The sequence below is a fragment of the Panthera onca genome, chromosome B1, assembly GCF_046562875.1.
Source record: "Panthera onca isolate mPanOnc1 chromosome B1, mPanOnc1 haplotype 2, whole genome shotgun sequence".
In the NCBI taxonomy this organism is placed as follows: Eukaryota; Metazoa; Chordata; class Mammalia; order Carnivora; family Felidae; genus Panthera; species Panthera onca.
In genome coordinates, this window is record NC_138342.1 from 123749276 (window position 1) to 123771513 (window position 22238).

At 42.6% G+C, this 22238-nt stretch overlaps 1 protein-coding gene across 6 annotated transcripts in view; it reads right to left on the minus strand.

The window, feature by feature from the left end:
* ZNF827 (zinc finger protein 827) overlaps positions 1-22238 on the minus strand; it is a 175351-nt gene that overhangs the window by 107396 nt on the left and 45717 nt on the right. For all 6 annotated transcript variants that reach the window (XM_078445713.2, XM_078445714.2, XM_078445712.2 and 3 more), the window contains exons 4-5: positions 19422-19902; positions 2733-2966 (exon numbers count right to left, since the gene is read on the minus strand). In XM_078445713.2, coding sequence (XP_078301839.1) covers positions 2733-2966; positions 19422-19902 — 715 coding nt within the window. The remainder of the gene's footprint in view (positions 1-2732; positions 2967-19421; positions 19903-22238) is intronic.

A 22238-nucleotide genomic window follows, 5' to 3' on the forward strand; every position in this document is an offset into this window, starting at 1 on the left:
TCAAATCTGGAAGAAGGAAAAAAAAAATGTATACTAACGCATGGGGCATACTTTTCTCACCCAACTCTTCCTGGCCGAAAGGATTTTTCTCCATGCCACAGAAGACTATAAATGAAAATCAGCAAGGCAGGAAGCAATAGGGACTCCTGTTCATGAGAATGCCTGCAGAAGGGCTTTGTGGGTATCAACCCAGGTGAACCTAATGCAGCTTTGACTAACCTGCATGTGTGCAAGGACATCCATGTATGGACAAGAGCAAGACCTCTTGTCCATAGAGGGATGGGAACTATCGTGGGAAAGGGGATTTGAAGACACCAACAAGTCCTTTACTTGGATGTCTTTGAGTGTATGAATCCTGAAATTGCTAAAATTACATCTTGAGGAGAGAGAGCATAGGAAGTCTTTCCCTAACATCCTTCCAAAAGCACTGCTTCATCCATGATTAGAAACTCTAATATCCACTTTAAACCCAATAAAGAGTGAGTCCTCTTTACCCTGTGGCTTAGGAATGGAAGAAGCTTGTTTTTAAGTTACATGTCTTGTTTTAGGACTAACTTGGAAACTTCTCCACAGTTTACCTGATCATAATCTGCTAGAGGGTAGATGTGTGGAGTTCTAAGTGCAAAATGCTTGTGGAATGGAAGCCACTGCCCTGGTCTGCCTCTACTAGATCATAACCATCTAGAAGATAGGGGCTGTGATGCATATCCTTTTGACCTAAGTCTCCTGCAAAAAAAATGTTGGGGAATTTTTTCAGGACAAAAAAAGAGTTATGTTAGTCGTTCGAACAAGTTTTCACTTCCACGCTAGGAAGCAGGGCAGATGCCCTTTGGAAGTACGACTGTGTCATAACATTCAACTGTTGTTGAATAGCACATGTACTCAATGTAAGTCAACATAAACATTTAGAAGGGTCACTGTTGTCTACAAATATCAGTAAATGTGCAAGGCTGTATGACCATATTCTATTTGAGGGATATCATTATTATCTAGGAAATGATTTCATACTTGAGTGTCTCAAATCACATCTGTTAAAAGGGTCAGGATAAAATGTCTTCCTTAAAGAACATCTTTTCACAGGACACTTGGGTGGCTCAGTCAGTTAAGCATCTGACTCTTGATCTCAGCTCAGGTCTTGATCTCAGGGTCGTGAGTTCGAGCCCTGACCTAGGCTCCACACTGGGCATGGAGACTACTTTAAAAAAAAAAAAAAGTTTCCTAAAATCTCATTGCATATTATCTTTTGGTGCCACCCCAGCTCTCCCTGCTCACAATACTGGTTGCATAACAAACTCTGAAACAGAAATAGTATACACTAGGATCCTACCAACAGGAGTTACTGCTGATAGAGGGTCACTGCCATATGAAAGCCTATGCTACACAAGAAGAATCAGAGAGCTGTGTGATCCCTTTGAATTGACTGGAAAAACAAGAGACATTATACTCTGTCACTGAGACTTTTCGACAGGAAGGAGGGCTCAAATATATGAAAATATGTTGGCCTGAACACTATTTTTTTAAACTTTCAGCTTTCGGCAATCAGCATAATCTTGCTAGACCTCCCATCTGTTAAAAAGAAGCTGAACCATCACTGTGAAGTTTAGAAAAACGGGGCTATAATAAGGACGTAATAACTGTCTTATGCTTTATCTATAATAAATCATATTCCCCTTAAGTTCCAGTGTGTTCTAAATTAACATCAAAGGAAAGAATTCTTAACCCCACCAACTGGCAAATACAGGAATTTCAACTGTTCTGATATAATGGCTCTAAGTAAATCACTATTAATTTCTTACTTCCCAACCTACTGGTCAACCAGAAACACAGTCAGAATTGCTGATGAAATTACCAGGAACGAATATCCCTAATGTATTTCCTGCTTTCATCCTCCAAGCACAGCAAGTTACAAACTGAAAGGGCTTTTGATTCATATTAACATTTTGAATATAGTTTCTAAAAATCACCTTTAGTGAACTGAGGCTGGGATATGACTTGGTAAGTATTATTATTGATGTAACTTTTCTTTCCATGCTCTGAAAGTCATACTTTTGAGTTCAGAAGACCCTAAATTTTTACCTGTTTTGAAGGCACATATGGGAGACTGCATGGAAAAGAACCCAAAATACATGAATTTCAAATTATAACCCATTTCTCCTACCACTGACAGGCTGGGATTACATTTAGATATGATTAAAATATTATTCATTCATCCCAAGAACTTAGATTAATTATTATAATATTCCATTATGAAATTTTCTCTTCATAAAATCTCTTATTGCCACTCTATTGGTAATTACTTCAAGTGCCATCTCAACTGCTTATTAAGAAAAATATTTTTAATGGTTCTTAACGAATACAGTATAAATACACACAGAAAGAAAGGTCCTCTATTAAGAAAGAATAGATATTTTGACCAATTAGCAGAAGTGCTTTGAACGTCATTAGAACCCACTTAAGATTATGACCTGCATCATCTTAGAAAGCAACAGTGTCTTCCAACAATTTCCAGGAAAAGAAGGCTGTATTTCACAAGACAGGTACACAGTTAACGTCCGCAAACAGACTCGTACACACGACACAGGAACGTGAGCCAAGTCATCCAGTCACTCCTGAATTCACCTCAATAATGTGATGTTGCCACCATTAGGCTAATTACAACCCATGCAGGAAGGAGCCCAGCTGACTTCAAACGAAATGAGCAGAATGTGAATATTTTAGAATAAACCAAGTACCTGATAGTTTCATGAGAAGTTCGGACGCTGCTTTGACTGACATATCCGGCCTTAGCACGTTCCCCTTCCCCTCCTGGGGCTTAAGGGTGTCCTCAGCGATGCTTGGGGCTGACACTTCAGATTCCGGGCTGAACACATAGCTGGACCGAGGCAAAGCGGCACTTAAGGCCTCTTCTTCCTTCGGCTCCTCTTTCACTTTAAAATTAAGATTCATGGGCTCCTTCTGATTTGCAGCTGTCAGAAGAAGAAAGGTATTGTATATATACATATACAAAAGGCCACCCCCCCCTCTTAGCTGCCCCCGGACTTAATGAGATATGGAATGCACAATCAGTGTGCCAACAGCAAGAGGGACCACAACCCGATCAAAATAGGATGGGACCTGGGCAGAAAAAAATACAACACGCTCCGCGAGCACAGGACTCTGAAGAGTGTGGGCTTCTGAATCTTTGGAACCCATCATAGTTGAAGAAGTGCTGCCTCTACAAAGTGGTCATTTTCTCTCTGGTTTCCCCAAATGTCTTCTTTCCTGTATATGCTGCTGCCTCCCTGACCTATAAGCATTCTTCCCACTTAATCCTATTATAAAATAATGCTTTCAGGCAATTATCCTGCCAGAAAATATTCAATAGAAACATGAGTCAGAGGCAGTCCCCGAAGCCGAAACCTGGGGTGGGGTGGGAAGGTGACGAATTTGCCAGAGAAAAGCTCAAACTAGAGATATCCCACTCTTGCCTTATTATAAACTGACGTTCCTGACCCTCGAACACTGGGGCACGCACTTGGAACTGTTTTCCAGTCACGGTGAATAAATCCGCATCTGTGGTTCAAGTCATTTCTAAGCCCACGTTGGGCATTTTTTTTTTAAGGATTTTATTTTTAAGTAACCTCCACATCTAACGTGGGGCTCGAACTCACAACCCTGAGATCAAGAGTCACACGCTTCACTGACTGAGCCAGCCAGGCGTCCCTCACGATGGGCATTTTTTAAAAGAAATGCTTTTATCTTGAAATAATTTTGGATTCACAGAGAAGTTGCAAGATGGTTCACGGAGTTCCCATATATTCTTCGCCCAGCATTCCCCGATGCTCATATCTTACACAACCATGGTGCATTCGTCAGAACTAAGAAATTCACATTACTATGATCTAAACTCCAGATTTTATTCAGATTTCACCAGTTTTTCCACTAATGTCCTTTTTTCCATTTTTAGCATGGGTGGTTGGTGTGGAGTGTGCGGTCAGGGCAGAGCTAACTGGTCTATTATGGGATGGATTCTGTGGCTTGGCTACACCATAACAAGCCTTCCCCAACTGAGCTACTCACTCCCTGGGAAAGACCAAGAAGGAAGACAAGCATCCTCTTCCACCACTGGCCACTTTCCCAGGCATCTTGCTCCCCTTTAATGGGCCATGCAGTAGGACCTTTAGGTTGGTTATGTTAGATGTGTCGGTCTTTTGAGAAAGAAGATCTCTTCCTAATATACATTTCTTAGTAACACTTATTAGATGAGCCAAAAGCCCATTCCCGCTTAACACAAAAGAAGATAAAGATAAATCCACAAAGCTTTTGACTTGTTGCCCACCACCTACCGTAGCCTATACACAACCATAAAGTCCTTTCTCCCTTGTTCCCTCTAAGGATATACATTCTGGAATCACAAGTTTACACAGATCAGCGTATTTAGAAACTGGACCTTGGAAGGCTAACGTGACATTTGGAAGTGTTACCACCAGAAAGATGCACAGCTGGCACTAGAACCTAGTTCTGTGAGCTGCCCCCCTAGGTTCCTTATTGACCTCCACCCTTACCTACCTCCACCTCACCACTCCTCCACTTCGGGTCCCTGTGCTATAAACAACACGTGAATGTAATTTGACCTTCAAATACCACCTTCTCAATGAAGTCTACCTTGACTATCCTATTCAGAATTGCAATCCCCACCCCATAGACACCCAGTCTCTCCTACCTTACTCTAATCTTCTTCTTTTTTTCCCCAAAATACTTATCACTTGATAACTTATTGTTAAGGATTTAATTGTACCCACCCCCACCAGTTCTTATGTTGAAGCTCTAACCCACATTGTGGCTGTACTTGGAGATAGGGAAATAATCAAAGTTATAAGAGGGCATCAGGGTGGGGCCCTAACCCAATATGATTGATGTCCCATAAGAAGAGACACCAGCAGGCATGCACACAGAAGGAAGATCATGGGAGGACACAGCAAGACGGTGGACATCTTCAGGCCAAAAAGGGTAGCCTCAGAAGAAACCACACCTGCCAACACCTTCATCAGACCTCCAGCCCCCAGAACTGTTAGAGGTAAGTTTCTTTTGTTCAAGCCACCAGTCCTTGATATTTTGGTATGGCAGCCCAAGCAGACTAATCACATACCGAATAATTTTGTTTTTATTTATTATATTAACCATTATGGTCTGTTTCCCTAACTCAAGGGTAGGCTTCAAGAAAGCAATGACCTTAACATTGATGTATCTTGAGTGCCTAGAAGAGTGCCTAGCACATATGAGGTGCTCAATATGTATTTGTGGAATTAAAAAAATATCGTAGCTACAAATTAGTGACATCTGATGGTGCTTCACTATTACTTGTGGAAAACAAAAACTAAGAATCCCAAAATATCAGAAGTGCTTTCCTTGGATCTGATCATTAGACTGGGAAAAAGACCTAGAGATAAAAGCTTTGCTATCTACACCATAGCACTTACTGAGGTATCTGTGAGTAATCATTCACTTGGACTCTGGCATTACTAAAGGAGGAGTCCAGAAAAATTTCAAGAAAAGAGGTCCAAATCTGGCCCTTTGGGGCACCTGCCTGGCTCAGAGAGTAGAACATGTGACTCTTGATCTCAGGGTTGTGAGTTTGAGCCCCACGTTGGGCATAGAGATTACTTTAAAAAAATAAATAAAATAAAATAAAATAAAACAAAACAAAATTTGACCCTTTGGGGACAATGCCATCAGAATCTAAACCAAAGAGAACAATGATGGTCTCTAAAGCAATCCTCACGTATTTCTGACCTCAACCAGGAGGGTGCCTCCTAAGAGGACTTTGTTTATTTAGCATACTTCTCTCCTTTCAACCACTTTTGGTGAAGGGGGTGGGAGGGGTTTGCTAGCCATCTCCTAAATCCTCTCTGGCCCTATTCCTTTCTTCCAGAACCCTTCATAAAATCCTTTTCCAAAAGTATCCTAGTCACAACAGAATAATTAAGTGGTGTTTTGTCTATTAAGTCTGAAATCGTGATTCTTTGGGAAGGAAAGAATAATATTCAAAGTTATGTACTTTTAAAAATGTTCTGTATCTTTTATGTTAAAACTTTTTAAAGTTCTAAGGTGAGGTTAGGAAAGAGAAACTATCGAAGCCCTAGAAGCAAAATCCCAATTTCTAGAGAGAGCAACCTTAAGCTGACACTCTCTGAAGATATAACCAGCTTCTACAAGTTATTAGTTACGATACATGCGTACATACATAAGATTTCAGAAAAAAAATTAGCATTGTTAGTACAACTCAGATTTAACAGAACTTCAGTAAGACACTTAAAAAGACAATAGGCAAGCTGGTATGTTGCTGGATTATAAATGTGCAGACATTTCATACATGGTTTTCATTCTGACAATGTCAAGAATGACATAACACTAGTAACTTTCTGGGGAAATGTAAATATAGTTAGCAACAGATCACACACACAAAAACAATGTGGGAAACACTCATTTGCCCAAGTTTTAATTTCCCAAACACTTGTAATTTCCCAATTTAATTTCCCAAACACATGTAAAATAGAAATATGAAGGCTACCCTCTTATTAAAAAAACTTTTTTTGTTTATTTATTTTTTAGAGACAGAGAGAGAAACAGAGCACGAGCAGGGGAAGGGCAGAGAGAGAGAGAGAGAGAGAGAGAGAGAGAGAGAGAAAGAGACAGAATCCTTAACAGGCTCCAGGCTCTGAGCTGTCATCACAGAACCTGACGCAGGGCTCGAACTCACAAACTGCAAGATCATGACCTGAGCTGAAGTCTGACGCTTGACCGACTGAGCCACCTAGTGCCCCTACCCTCTTATCTTTTAATTACCAGAAATATTTATACTAAAAATAGTACATAAAGCTTACATTTTAAAATTAATCTGACTGAATAATTGCCATAGTTTTTTATTATCTTGCTTTTGTCTTTTTATCTTACTTTAAAAAAGACCCATTCTCTTTCTACAGAAAAAGGTCGAATTAAAGATGTTTTCTTTTTTTTGTTGTTTGGGGAAACTGCTATGAAAAAAGGAACAATTTACAGTTCACTGCCTAGTCTTTACTTCATTCTTCCCAACACAAAAATCTGTGCGCATATGGAACTCAATTCGTAAAAGACTTTCACAGCCTTTACCCTGACTTCTGTTTATGTATCTTAAAGTTTCCAGATACTCCACTTTTAATGCAGTGAGGAAGCCCCATAATCAAGAGGCCTCTGTTCCCAACATTTTAGGACCTGAGCTACTTTGATTATAAATTATGTGTACCTGTAAGTTCACACACTCAAATAGAACTGGGCTGCCATTTAAAGGAAATAAATCAGCTTTTTGAGGATTTAAAAAGGATGTAAGATAAAGATTCATATGGGAAATGAATAGGAAAGCCACTGGGATAAAATTATCCCAAATTTCCAATTATAATAGGCAAAGATTAAAAAAAATACACACACACATATATATATCCCTCTTTATAGCAAAGGGTGATCAGTTCACGCTGAGATCCCTTCCAAGTGCCCCAACTCCCCCAGGACAATTCTATAAATGTCCTTAATAATAATGCACACACCTAGCATTTGAGAAGTTAACAAAAATTGGTGCTTCCATCAATCACAGGAGGTAGATATTATTACTACCCTTATTTTATAAGTGAGGGAACTAAGAGCCCAAGAGGTTAATAAACCAAACCTTCCAAATCACAGAGACACTAGGCTTCAAGGTTTCTGGCCGAAAATGCACCCAAGCTCTCTCCTTTCCCTCCAAGCGCTTCTGAGAGGGATACTACCTTAAGAGGTTGGACTATGGGCTTTGGAAATAAGAGATATGGAGTGAACTAGGCTTTGTTAATTAAAGGGAAAGGTGGGACATGACCTAGAGGTAAGGGACAGAAAACGTCCCTTTCTGCAGGAAGGAATTTTGTCAACATCTAAGAAGGTGGAAGAAGAAGACTGGACTGCACCATGGCCGCTGCTCTTCTGTTTTGTCCATTCCCTCCGGGGAAGGAAGAAGATGACACTTTCCCTGCATTTAATAAGACAGGACTCTCTTTCAGCTCAGAATCTGGCAATTGTGGGGGGCGCCTGGGTGACTCAGTGGGTTAAGCGTCTGACTTCGGCTCAAGTCACGATCTCACAGTTCTTGGGTTCCAGCCCTGTGTTGGGCTCTGTGCTGACAGCTCAGAGCCTGGAGCCTGCTTCGGATCCTGTGTGTTCCTCTGTCTCTCTCTGCTTCTCCCCCTCTTGTCCTCTGTCTGTCTGTCTGTCTCTCTCTCTCCCAAAGATAAATAATAAACATAGAAAAAAAATTCTTTTGAAAGAATCTAGCAATTTTGTGAATGCTGAAATGCTACATGAAAAAGGTAGGCCATGAAGGATTTTATTTACTACCTCACCCTTCAGCACAGCCAGGCTCTTGGACTTGGAAGGGACCACAGATTGGTGGTTTTCAAACAGTGTTCCAAGGAATCCTAGGATAAGCTTCAGGGGTCCCAACAAATGTTTGTTTCCAATTTAAGTTTTTAAGATTCTTTAAACTAATTTAAAACTTAATTTAGAAATGTGCACAGTCATCTGTGTTGTAATGGAGACCCCTAATTTTTACTTGTGTTGACAAGTTAATTGAGTTTCGTTATCACTTATAACACATTGCCTCCCATTATTACAGGAGTGGCAGAGCTCTAGGAATACGTCATTAATAAGGAGGAGACTGGCTCTGCACTGATCTTTCAAAAAATTCAGGCCTGAGCATGTATGTCCATGTAAAACTGTACAGTTGTGATCCTCCTGGAGTCCATGTGCCTGCCTTACATCATCAGGCTTTCTCACCCTCAGCACAACTGACATTCTGGGCAGGGTAAATTTGCCGCGGAGGGCTGTCCTGTGCGGTGTAAGATGTTTAGCAGCATCTAAGGCCTCTACCCACTAGATGCCAACAGCACTACCCCATCATGAAAACAAAAACTCACTGTCAGCTGTCCCCCGTGCACACCTCTGGTTGAGAGCCACTACCTTAAATTAAATGCCAGGGTGGGTTCAAGTGTATCTACTTTGGTGAAGCTTCTGATCGTGGCCGACAGACAGACAAGTGCAGATACACAGATATATCTAGTCTATCATTTACAAAGCACTTAAAGTGGACCAGGAAGTATGCTAAGTGTTAGTTTATTTGAAATAATTTATTGGCTCTTCACAGCAACCGTACTACTGTCCCATTTTGCAGCTGAGGAATCTGAGACTAGAGAGATTAAATAAATTTCCAAATAACAGTCCATGGAGCAAAGCTGAAGTGGTTACTATTGAATCACAAGTGGCTTTACTGCATAGAGAAAGTGTTAAATGCTTCTGGTCTTATGATAAGGAACGAGGGCGGTTGCTTAAATGTTGTCAACTTGGAAGCAAAAACTTTTCATTATTATACTTTTTTCAAGCAGCTGAATAAATTTAATTAAAGGCATCTTGAGATTACAAGGCGAATTGTTACACGTCTACTCTCATTGGCCACAACATCCCTGTGTAAGTGGTGTTTCTTGAAAGTGCAATCGGCAAAATAAATTCAGAAATGTCCTAGGGGCTCACGCTGCTACATGGCCTCTCTCGACCGTAACATTAATTGCATGTTGTGTGCTTATCACGCAGCAACTTGGCTCTGGTTGCTGGACTGTTTGAATAAATACATACAAGAAATGTGAACTTAAAAAATAAAGTTATATTAAAAAACACACATTCTGTGTGTTTTACATATTGAGTCTGCACTTCAGATACTGTTTGAAAAAAATGAGTTTATTCTTTAAAAAATGAAGTGAAAACCATTACTGTTTCCGCTTCCTTTATTTCATGATAAGTAAACACAGGCTCAGAGAATGATATGACCTGTTGAAAAGCACACAGATCATTAATGACAGAACCAGAATCAGAGCTCAACCCCCCATATTGCAAATAACTACCCAAGTCCCCTTAGCAGTATATGCAAGTACATATGATCTGGCAGGACCTGGGATTATTTGACAACCTGATGCACTTTAGGTGAGAAAAAAAATAAACTGCCTTCTAAAATTACAAGGAAGGCCAAGATTTAGTTCAATAATAATTAATTATAGTGGAGCATTGCTTTTAGATGCTAAGCATATTATATTCAAATAGAATGTTTAAGACATTAGCTAAATATTTTTAAATGTTGCTCTCTAATAAGGTAAACTACTTAATTTGCCTTAAGTAGTTTTATAATTAGTGTTTAGCGAAGTTTTAACCATCTCATATTTCTCATTAATCCCCACCTGGGCTCATCTTTATTTCTGTATCAGTGTCCTCAAAGCAAAACCACACAGGTCCCCTATGACAGCTACGACCACAGTATACACACAGTGACAAAAGGGAAACAAAACAGCCTCCGGGGCAGGGTCAAGGGTAAGAACAACGAGCGGTGCCTCAAGAACTGTAAAATAAATAAATAAGGTTTTCCTCCATGAACTAAACTAGCAAAATCAACACATCATGAGCAAAAGTAGCTATCTGCAGTAATCTGCTTAACAGACAGGGTATCTCCCATGTCGAGAGCAGGAAGGACAAGTCCTGAAGAACCAATCAAGGCACGAGTAGATGTGAAAGAAAGCTGCATTTTAAATTTATTCTATTAACACATACAAAGAATGAAATGTATGAACAGCAGTGAAGTGATTTGTATGTATGAACAGCATGAAGTGATTTGAGACTTGAAAAAGAAAACCTAAAGATTGGATAATATGTTTCCAACACTTTTCAGGGAAGTTGGTGACCATCTGCCCCAAATGACATCTCCTCTTGATTGTTATACTTGTCATTTTAAATTACCATGCTGACATTCTGGTTTACACATCAGTTGTTAAATGATTTTTGTCATTGTGGAACACCCAGAGAGTTTGAAGAACTCTAGGCTGTGGTAGACTATAAAATGGCCATAATGGAGGGGCGCCCGGCTGGCTCAGTCGGTAGAGCATGTGACTCTTGATCTTGGGGTCCATGCGACTCCTGATCTTGGGGTCGTGATGCAGAGCTTACTTAAAAAAAAAAAAAAAAAAAAGGCCATAAGGATTCCCTCCCTGAAGCCCCACCCCCCTGGAATGGGACTTTGCAGCTCCTCCCATCAAGAGGTGGAGTATATTCTCCCACTCCCTGAATCTGGGCTGGAGCTGTGACGTGCCTTGGTCAACAGAAGGTGGTGGAAGTGAGGTTGGGCCAGTTCCTAGCCTAGCCTCCAAAGGCCTTGTGCACTTCCACTCTCTCCTTTGGAACCACGCCCAGCTGCCGTGTGAACGAGCCTGGGCTAGCCCACTGAAGGGTGAGAGACTCTGAGGAGCAGGGAGAATTCATCCTAGCTGAGGCTATGCTAGACCAGCCCTCCCCCAGCCCATGTGGCCACGGACTTTAGATGGATGGGTCAGCCTGGAGAGACCCAAAGAAGCACCCTGCTCAAACCATGCCCAAATTGCCAATTCACAAAACCCTAAGCTAAGTAAATGGCTATTAGTTTCAGCCGCCAAACTGTGGATGAGTTTGGTACTGAACTAACTGTGTGAGACACTCCAGTTCTCAGACTTGGCCTTACAAGCTGAGGGCCTGGAACACGGGACTCGAGACCACACCAAGGGACTCACAGCCTTCAAGGCTCCCTTTGAACAGCTGCCTCCTTTCCGCAGACCCCCCTCTGCTCCATCTTCTTTCTTCTAGCACTATGGAGCTGATTGTGAATTTGCAAATCTTTTTTAAGTGAAGTAATATCACAGCCTCAGAAAACCTGACTTCTAGGACATGACTAATGGAATATCTTTCTTATAATCCATCATGAAATGCATCGTGGATGGTACAAAGATAAAGATGTTACAAAAGAAACATTATCTGTTCCCTTCCTCCCACCCCAACACAAACCACAGCAACTTGAAACAGTTCAAGAGGCAAGACTAATAATACACAAGCAATAGAATGAACTACACAAATAATACCACCACCAACCTGAGCGATAAAGACTCTAAATATCACTGGAATTCACAGGGGGTGGGACGGTTGGCAGTAAAGACCAGAATAACAGGAAAAGGCTCTACTGAAGAAGGGGGAACCAAAATATTCTTTGAAGGATGGCCAGCATTTGCATAGGCCACACAGTAGGGGCGGGCATCACAGGACTGGGCCCCAACATTGCTAGAAATTCTCTACAAAGATGCAGAACCACTGCGTGTCAGAGGTGCATTAAAATAGTTAACTTAGTTTTAAGAACAAAATTATTCTTTTTTGAAAATTCTTATTCCGCCCCTCCCGCATTTTACTTAACAAAGGGGAAGATCTATGGGACGCCACAGTTCAAATTACCAGACCCCTGGAACAACATGAGTGAATTCAGAGAGACGGTAGTGAGAGGCGTGTTATGTATGAGCTGGTGAGGACTGTCAACATTTTTCCAGACAGGAGTGAAGATACGGTTACTCTGTAGAAAGAAGTCAGCCAGGGGCATAACCTGATGCAAGAGGTATTAGAAGAAGAGTCTGTTAGAATGTCACTGGAGGGCCTAGAGGGGGGCAGCTGGGGTGGAGAAGGCACCAGGGAGGGCAGCTAAAGGGGCAAGCTGGCTAGGTGTGAGCTGATGGCCAGGAGACGCTGCACGCAGAGGGATGGATTATAGATATATTTTGAAGACACAAAAAATTTAACCAGATTAGTGACTGAATTAGCATGCATTAGAAATGATGCCATGGTTTGAAGCCAAGGAAAATAAACAGCGAAGCAGACGGAGGTCAAAAGACAGTTCGCTCAACTGAGAAAAAAAATTAGGTAATAGCTAATTAAGTGGTCATGAGCCAAGGCTTTGCAGTTAGGCAGAGCTGAATCTTTGCTCTCTCCCTTGTAGCTAAAACCTTTTAAGCCTCAACTTCCTCATCTATAAAATAGGTTTAGTGATATTGACCCTCTATGCTTTCAAGAGGGTTAAATGAGAAATTGCATGAAGCAATTGGCACAGTGCCCCGCTCACTGTAGACGCATTTGATTAGTAATATGAAAATAGTAGTAGAAATAGAAACAATAGTAATGAACAATAACAAGTAGAAGAAAATGTACTTCTGAAGAAAGGAAGAAAATGACTTGGATTCAGGTTTGCAGAAACACAGACTTTGATACATTTTCCCAAGGATCTATCAAGATAAAAAATTATTCTCAGGGCAATTCTAGAATTAGGTATACTCTATCCAACACAGTGAGGAAAGAAAGATCTGGATTCCAGTCATGACCCTTTTACAGTTAATCTCGTTGAGTCTTGCTCTTTGTCTACATGCTTGTCACGAGACAATGTATTTGGAAACACGCCATGCACTGTAAAGTCCTACGGAAATATTAGTTGGCCTTACTGTTTTTACTATTTGCACTAAGTAATTCCTGAAAAGCCTAAAAGAATTAATGCAACTTCCAATGGGGTCTAACATACAGCATTCAGAGAATGGCTCCCTGCTGGGGACTCTTAACTCTGAGACAGCAAACAAGGTCAAAGAACACAGCCAAGTTTGATTGTGCTGCCTCCTTACTTTGTGATTTGGGGTATAGGCAGCCTTGGGGAGGGAATGCTGGAACCAGTTCAGTCACTTCTTAGGAGTGTAAACTTGGACAAGTCTCTTAATCTGTTTCTCAGTTTTCATCTGTAAAATGGGAATACGAATACTTTCTACCTACAGAGTTGTTATGAAAATCAAATGAGTTAAATGGCACAGAGTAAGCACTACCTGAGTGATTGCTGAGGAAAAATAAGAAACAATGAGTAGATGTCACAAAGTCTCTGCAGACATTTCTGTACATGTGTGTATAACTCCAGGCCCCCTTTCTTATAAGGCTACCTGCTCCTTTTGTGACTCAGATCAGTCCTTGTCTCATGGAGTGGCAAGTCATTGAAAAACAGGAGACACACACTCTCTCTCATATATATGAATCGCCACTGGGGTCAAAAAAAAATCCAGGATTTCAAAAGGATATTCAGGCTGCCTGCACGGATAAGGTCCTAAATGCAGCTTCTGACACCAAGAATTTCAGTCACATGATCAGTGAGTGCTCATCATGAGAAAAGCAGGGCAGGGTTAAAAAGTAAGGTCAGGGCGCCTGGTTGGCTCATTTGGTGGGGTATGTGATTCTTGATCTCCGGGTTGTAAGTTCGAGCCCCACATTGGGTCTACGTAGAGATTACTTAAAAAAAAAAAAAAAAAATCTTAAAACAATAAAATGAAATAAAATAAAAAGGGCCAAACTGAGGGCATAAAGGAAGGTTGTTAAAAATAAACCCACTGGAGAAAGCACGTTCAGGGATGGGGAGTGGGAGCCCCTGGCTACTGGCACTGAAGTCTTAGGGCATGACAGGCACAAGGACAGCAGTTACTTGCAAGAAGGCTCATTTGTAAAGATGTTTTATAGAAAGCCAATCAGAGCCACCAGGAGATAAGGACTACCTGGTTTACTGGGTATCTCCCACCCCTCCTTCTCCAGCAGCACAAACAAAGGCATCGCAGGATAGGGCAGCTGCCATTTACAGACTAACTGTATTGTGAGGGCAGATGCATCCAGTTGTGTGAAAGAGACAGAAGCAGAAAGAACAAAGGCCTGCAGGAAACGGCAAGATAGGACACAAACACATTCACCAAATCACCTGTATTTATACAAGAAAGCCTTTGCTATTGTAACCGCTGAGCTCCTAATAAACCAGAAACAATTCAGCCTGTACCCATTTGTAAGTCCCTGCTTTAAAAATGCCATCTCTGCCTAGTTAGAATTATTTCAGACTCAATTTTATAAAATTAATATAATGTGGGAGACAGTATAAAAAAAATTTTTTTTTGCCCGTTTTCCAAATTAAAAATAGTTGAAATGACTTGTATCTTTTATTTTGGAAAACCAGCGACAAAAAGATATTCCCAGCCCGCGACCGGAGATGCCAAGTTTCTGTCAACTGCTTGGTTACAAATGGAGAGTTAGAATTAAATTTTGTATCTTGAAGAGTATAGCTCTGAGGAAGAGAAATGATGCAAAGACTATTGCAAGCAACTGTTAATCAGGCCTCTAAGGATGGCACTCCCAGCTCTTTGATGTTCTAGATGAGTCTCGAGACTTTCTGTTTCCAACTGGAGAACACTAAAATGCTTCTTTTCACTCCCCTGTCATGAGGCCCCACAAGGAAAAACAAGGGGCTCAACAGACATGACTCACCCAGGCCTCTCATTCATGTCAACATTGACCTGTGGTGAGTGCCCCAGATCCTTCTTGCACCACCAGGCCCCTTTGAGTGGTCTGCGATAGAAAGTAAGGGGAGAGAGCTTTACTTGAAACAAACAACACCACCACCACCAACAGCAACAAAAAACACTAAAAACCCCACAAAACCAAGGTGTACCGAAAAAACTTTCTCAGGTACCAAGTTCACATTCCATGTCAACAGGGCCTCAGTCCTGGCTGCACATTAGAGTCATTTGAGGATTTTATTTTTTATTTTTTAAAAGTTTATTTACTTATTTTGAGAGAGAAAGAGAGCACAAGTAGGGGAGGGGCAGAGAGAGAAGGAGAGAGAGAATCCTAAGCAGGCTCTGCACTGTCAGTGCAGAGCCCAACTCGGGGATCAAAGTCACGACCCGTGAGATTCTGACCTGAGCCAAAGTCAGATGCTTAACCGGCTGAGCCACTGTCTCATCTGAAGATCCTAAAGACAACACCAATGACTAGGCCCTCTCCTAGACCAATTAAACCATAACTTCTGGGAGTGGGGCTGGGCCCAGGCATTTTTGAGAAACTCCCCCAGGTACATACAATGTGCAGCTAGTTTAGAACTGCTGCTAATTAGGGAAAAGAGGTCCCAGGAGCAGCAGGAACTGAGGCACTCTGTGGTTGGGTGAGCACCTCTCCCAGCACATCCCAGTCACGCGACCACTAGCCCACTTGCTCTGACAGTCCGTGACCTGCCGATGCCTCTGGCTCCCAAGAAAGATCTATGCAAATATGTAGGGCTGTAGCCCTCAGCCTACCTCTGAGGCTGAAACCCTGAGCGAAGTTTACAAAATGATTTTTTCCATCAGCCCAGAAAGCAGCGGGGGCTTCCCTATCCTCTTCTCTGAATCAATTCCAGTGCTGAGCCTGGAAGGCTCGGTTCTAGGGAGCCACATTAATCTTGAAGGACTATGGAATGTTAAATGTGGGCTCAGGCAGAGGAATTGTTGATAGATCGGAGAAGGGGTTTGATTTCACAATCACATATACTGGGAAACCTCAAAACGGAGGTGGGGTGGGAGAAGGATTTAGAGTCTGTTTAAAACAGCATTCTACCAGCGATTTTTAATCCCTCTGGGTTCCATGAAGTCATCTTTATGCTTAGTTTTAGTTGAAGGAGCAAGAAAGACTTCCCTTAATAACCAAGCAAGAAAGAATCAAGTGTTTTCCATCTCTCTTTGGGAAACAAGTAGGTATGTACACGCTTGAATTTGTCACTGTGCTCCAGTTCTGCTGTGATGTGGCTGGCACAGAGACTCGCGGACTCGGTGCCCACAAACAGCTGCACCCTACAGTCCCAGCAGGTGCACGCACAGAGCCCAGCTCAAAATTCGTCGCAAGAACAATGGCGCCGTTATGACACCAAGGGACAAGGCCTCATACTGACCACCACTGCACGACATCTGACGATGGCGAGAGCTAGAAACTCAGCCACAGCTCCCTGGGATCTGGCCTTTTGGTCCCAGGATCATATTCACAGACACAGCCAGGTAGAGCACCACAGTGACAGCAGCTATCAATTATACGGCCCAACCAACAAGAGAGTTAGTGGAATTAAAGAAAAAACAAATCCCTCCAGAAAATGTATTCCTTTGCTTTTAACGTATCTTCTCCTCCTGCGGGCTGCACTGCCACAGTCACCAAGTTTACATTTACATCCAAATATGCACACACAAAAAAAATTACCGATGCATCTCACTCCCCGGTGACTTTGTAACAGGTTGCTAGGTAACAGTGCATACAAGTCAGGTTTCAGGACCTCTAGTAAGCCACCATAAAATAACTGCATGGGCCTTTTGCATAAATAGTGTGCATTTGTTATCTGTTTCCTTATGCCAATTGATCAGTCAGTAAATACTCTGACTGCCAAACTGTAAACAAGTACCATCGATAACTAACTGAGAAAACAGATCACAGTGTAAGGCTTTGGTGCAGGGAGGGTCTTTCACCCCCAACCCACTGACTGGCTTCTCTGGAGTCTTTCTTGTTTGCAGTGCTGGCTCTCAGCAGGCTATATCTTATGCTCCCTGAGACTGGGTCTGGAGCTAATTACAGCCTGAGCCCAGCGGGAGTAGTGGATTATACACCAGCGTTTTATCCAAAGACCAGTCCTTCCTTCACCACCTCTCCCCCTCCTCCAGATTTAAAAACTTCCTGCAGTCCTGGAGTAAAGGCAGTAACCCTGGTACTAAGAGCTACTCACCCCTACCTAGTGTCCCCCTGGCTGTTGAGTAAGGAAATGTCCCATGTTGAAACCCTGCTAAGTGAAAATGCCATTTGCATTCCTTCCCTTAGGAGTGCACTGGAGGAGCCCAGAAAAGGAGCCCCTTTTGCTATAATATTGGTGGGAGAGACCATCAAAGAAGAAGCGGTGACCTCCCCACCACCACCAGAGGCAAAGCCTGAAGGATCAACAGCAAAAGGAAAACTATAAGCATGCATTCCCCCACATTTTCAAAATGTTTAAATATAAAACTCAAAGACTCTGCAAGCACATTTTCCCCTAGATTGGGGCAGAAGAGGGAGAAGGCAGGCAGAGGGGTAGAGAGGAAGAGAGAGTCCCCCCGTTCTTCAAGGCCATGGACAGATGCACTTGGCTCCGGGTGGCCTGACCATTTCCAGCCGAGGACTCCTCACCCCTGGCTGCCGGTAGGCAAGCTGGCGTGCCTCACTGTTGGTCATTCCTGGTCATTTCTGATGCCTCATTTCCGTCCCCTGCTTTTCCCCATGACTACCAACTAGTATTGCATGCTCCTGAGGAGCAAAGATCTGGGGTGCTGGGGACATTCCGAGAGCCCTGAAGTGTCACTGAGCAAAGGGACTTCTGAGCGGGCAAAACTGAACCTCTATTTCACCTGGCAATGACATTTAGTGAAATGCAACTCACAGTCCATTTAAAGGAAGGCGGTGACCAATTATTCTCCATTTAAAAGGGTATTGTCAATCTCCAAAGAGCTGAAATGGCATTTGGAAATCATCGTGGGGACTGCCATCTTCACTGAAAGACAGAACCAACTCTCAGCCGACCTTTCCCCACCCTGCGCATCTCTTTTACAATTTAAAATCATACTTTTAAAAATGAAACCTGTAGAAGCACAATCCCACATCGTGTTTTATCATTTCCAAACAGTCAGGAAAAATAGTGCTCCCTCAATATCGCCACACCCCCTATTCAACTCCACAACTTAACCAAAGAAATTGGGGGGAAAAAAGGACAAAAACAACAACAAAAAAAATGTCATGTATAAGCTGACAATGAATGTGATGTCAATTAATAATAAATATTGATAACCTACTTCATCTTCTTTCCAAAAGGCAATGGGGCAGGTGAGAAAGAATATTTTTTTTTTTAAGTTTTTTTTTTTTAATTTCACTTTACATGAGGCACCTAAAGTAGTTAAATTCATAGAGGCAGAAAGTGGAGTAGCCATTTCCAGGGGCTGTGGGGAGGGTGCAATGGGGAACTATTGTTTAATGGGTACAAGGTTTCCGTGTGGGATGATGAAATGTTCTGGAGATGGACGGTGGTGATGGTTACACAACAGGAATGTACTTGATGCCAAAAAACTATACACTTAACAATGGTTAAAATGGTAAATTTCATGTAAGGCGTATTTTATTACAACAAACATTTTTCCAGTGGAAAAAATTACGTAAAGGTAATCTATCATTTGCTCAAATTTTAAAACTGTAACTCCCAACAGTAGTCTGTGTGTATATCCAGAGGCTTTATATGTCCTTTAAAACTCTTTCAAATTAAGGCAATAAAGAAACTGAATAGTGCAAACTGAGATGTTCCATACAAGCACTTTAAAAGAACCAAACGCAGAAACAAGTTAAATATGGCCCAAGGTCACACAAAGAACTGTCACCAATTTGGCTCACCATGTGTCCTGCCCCCCATAACAAGAACCCATAAAGGGGAAAAAACCAGAAGGAAATCAACAAGACCTGTTGTTTCTAGACCCAAACCACAGAGATGCCTACTTCCAAAGGACTGGAAAAAAAAAAAAAAAGTCAAGGAGAAAATTCATGAAGGTGCAAACTAGCAGAATTCAAAGGGCTCTTGAAATCACCTAGTACTACCAGCTTATTTTTACAGATGAGAATCCTGGTAGAGAAAGAGAGAGAGAGAGAAAGAGAGAGAGAGAGAGAATACAACCCTATTCAAGTACCTGACAGCTTCATGAGAAAATCAGACGCCATCTTAACAGAGATGTCCTGGCTGAACAATGCTGACGCACTGTTGGCCACATACTCGGAGGGGTCTTTCAGCTTTGTGTGGTTGGCCGGCCTGTCGGCAGCATTCAGAGTAAAGGAGGTTGGCAGGCCGTTATCTTCCTTGGGTTCCTCCTTCACCAGCAAAGGCGAGACGCCAGCCCCACCCTGGCTAGTCCTCTCTGGAGTGTTGGACGTCATCATGGTCCCCACTAGCTCTGTCCCTCCTCCTTCCCTTTGCTGCCCCAGGCAGGCACTGTCACTGAGGTGGGGAGATCCCTTGACATCTGGGTCTGGGATCTCCTCCTTCACCTTGGCTTCTGTCCTCAGGAAATGCTGATGGCAACGCATGTGGAGTTTCAGGCTGAAGTGGCGTGAGGAGGTAAAAGGGCATAGCTGGCACTGAAAGGTCTCTCCCCGGTCCTGGTGCTGATGAACCTGACGGAGAAGCAAGAAGAATGAGCTGTCCACCATGTGCTTACGGAAAATGCCTCGTCGTACATCCGGACTATTCGTCCGCAATTTCCTCACAGTACCAGGGCTGGCCCAGGAAATAAAATCATCAGAGGAGAGTTTTGTTACTGTGCCCCAAGTAATGAGGTCTGTCCCTAAACATAAAGCAGGTCCACGTAGGTTAAGAGTCCATTATTAGAGCCACACTCACAACTGAGGATGCTGTCTGCCAATGGAGGCTGTGTTTAGTAGAATCCTCCAAATAGTTTAGTCATCTCATCTCGGTTGGTCTTTGGAGAAAATATAAACCCAGCACAATTCGAACTTACATAATTACCAGCTGGGGGTCAAAAGAGGCAACCTGTCAAGCAATTCCTCTCACAATAATAAGTTGCGTGTACCCAATTATTGTCACTCAGAGAATTAGTTATGTTTTGCAAACACAATTTCAATTTTCAAAATGCTTCTCTGGGTAATTAAGAATGTGGAAAATGACGTCTCCGGGGTATTCCCGTTTCATAGACAGGGAGACTGAGACCCCAGAGTAAGTGGCTTAAGCAAAATTACATATGAAGAAAGCACAGCAGAGTGGGAGAAAAACCAAGGTCTGATCTCCCCCAGGTATTCTCAGCAAGGTGAAACCAGGGTCTCCAAACGTGGTTCTATCAGGCTCCAGATTCTGATGTGGGCAATGGAAGAATGCAGACTTTTAAATCCAGTTCCAGTCTCACATGCACAATACCTGTAGAAATTGTACGAAACTTTTCTCTTCCTGTCCCTACCAAAATGTAGTGCTTGAGAAAGTGAGGAAATCATTGCACTGGCCTGAGCCAGGCTTCGAGCTGGCAGGTGCTCATAAGCGTGTAACTTCCCCATTCAGCTCTGCCAATGTACTTCAGGGCTGACCTGCTACACCCTGCTATTTCAGGACTGCCCCTCCCTTGTGTAGAAACTGCCAATTGTGTAGATTTGGGCCAAATGATTTGGGGGAGTTGTGGGATCTGGACAAACAAGTGATTGGGATTTCAAAACCAAAACAGAACTGACTCCTCATCTTCCAGTGGTGACCTAAACGGGACTTGAACCCAGGTCTAACAAAGGTTAAAGGCTAGTTTGTTAATTCACTGCACTACCTGGACCCTCTGCACAGGCTTCCTTTCCAAAAGAGCAAGTTTTACTACAGCTGTTTATGCATTCTGAATGCAATCCAAAAGCATTATTCACCAGCCAAAACATACTTTTAAATAATGTTAAGTGACCAACAAAAGCAAAGAAATTAAAAGTTAATGGTGAGATCCTGTCGCTACAGCACCCCACTGTGGCTTTTTGAAAAAAACAGTCGAAGAGGTTCTGGGTCCCCCAAAGCATAAATTTCTCAGAAAAAAACATATAAACTTAAATTCAGTTGCAGCAAGGCCTTGCTTGTTAAAATGCTTCCGCTCTGCCAGGTTGGGAGGGGCTGGGGGTAGGTACCCGTTTGTCACTGGTCGTTAACATCACCTCTCTCTGTTCTGTCACAACAAAGAGATCTCACTCTGGAGCTGATCATTTCATTTGCTTTCTCACAGAATCGTCCACCTAATTCACACAGGAGCAGGAACCCTGGGGGGGGTTCGGGCACAGCCCCACAGGATCCTGGCAGATGCTGCCAAAGGCATGCCCAGGAACCAGGTGGTAAAGGTCACGGGGCAGAATGCTTTCTTGGGAGCAGCGCGGTGGGGCAGATTCCGTTTCAGAAGTGTCCTTACATCTATTGACCCAGGAGAGTAGAGGAGCTAATCCAAGAACAGGAGCTCTGGAAGCAGCTTCTGGAAGAAGGAAAAGGACAGAGAGAGAGCCCAAGTCCTCAAGGCGAAAGGGAGCCCTGGACTGAAAAGAGTCTGCGCTCAAGTATTTTACGTGGCTTCTCTTCCACCAGATCCTGGCCTTGCTATATTTAGTTGTGGAAAAATCAGTGTCGGTTTAAAGGAAAAACAGTGGCCGAGGTGTTGACTTTCGCACTTATCGTTTTATTTGAGCTACACCTTCCCAAAGGGGCTGTATGTCGCATTTGGCCTTCGAGAGAAGTATTCTCTCTACCTTCCAGCTGTGGTTTCTTCCCTTCTGTCCTGACAGAAAAGCACTTTCTGTTATAACTGTAATCTCTTTAGCCTAACACTGGCTTTAAAATCCCTCCAAGTCTGCTAACGTGAAGAAATGCTTGTCTAAAGCATATCATTCTTTCCAGGCCACGTAAGAGACGTCCTTACTGACTGGTCATTTTGCACGGGGCACCTAAGGGCTGGGAATAGAAGGCACTGTTACATCGTTAGGTCCATCTC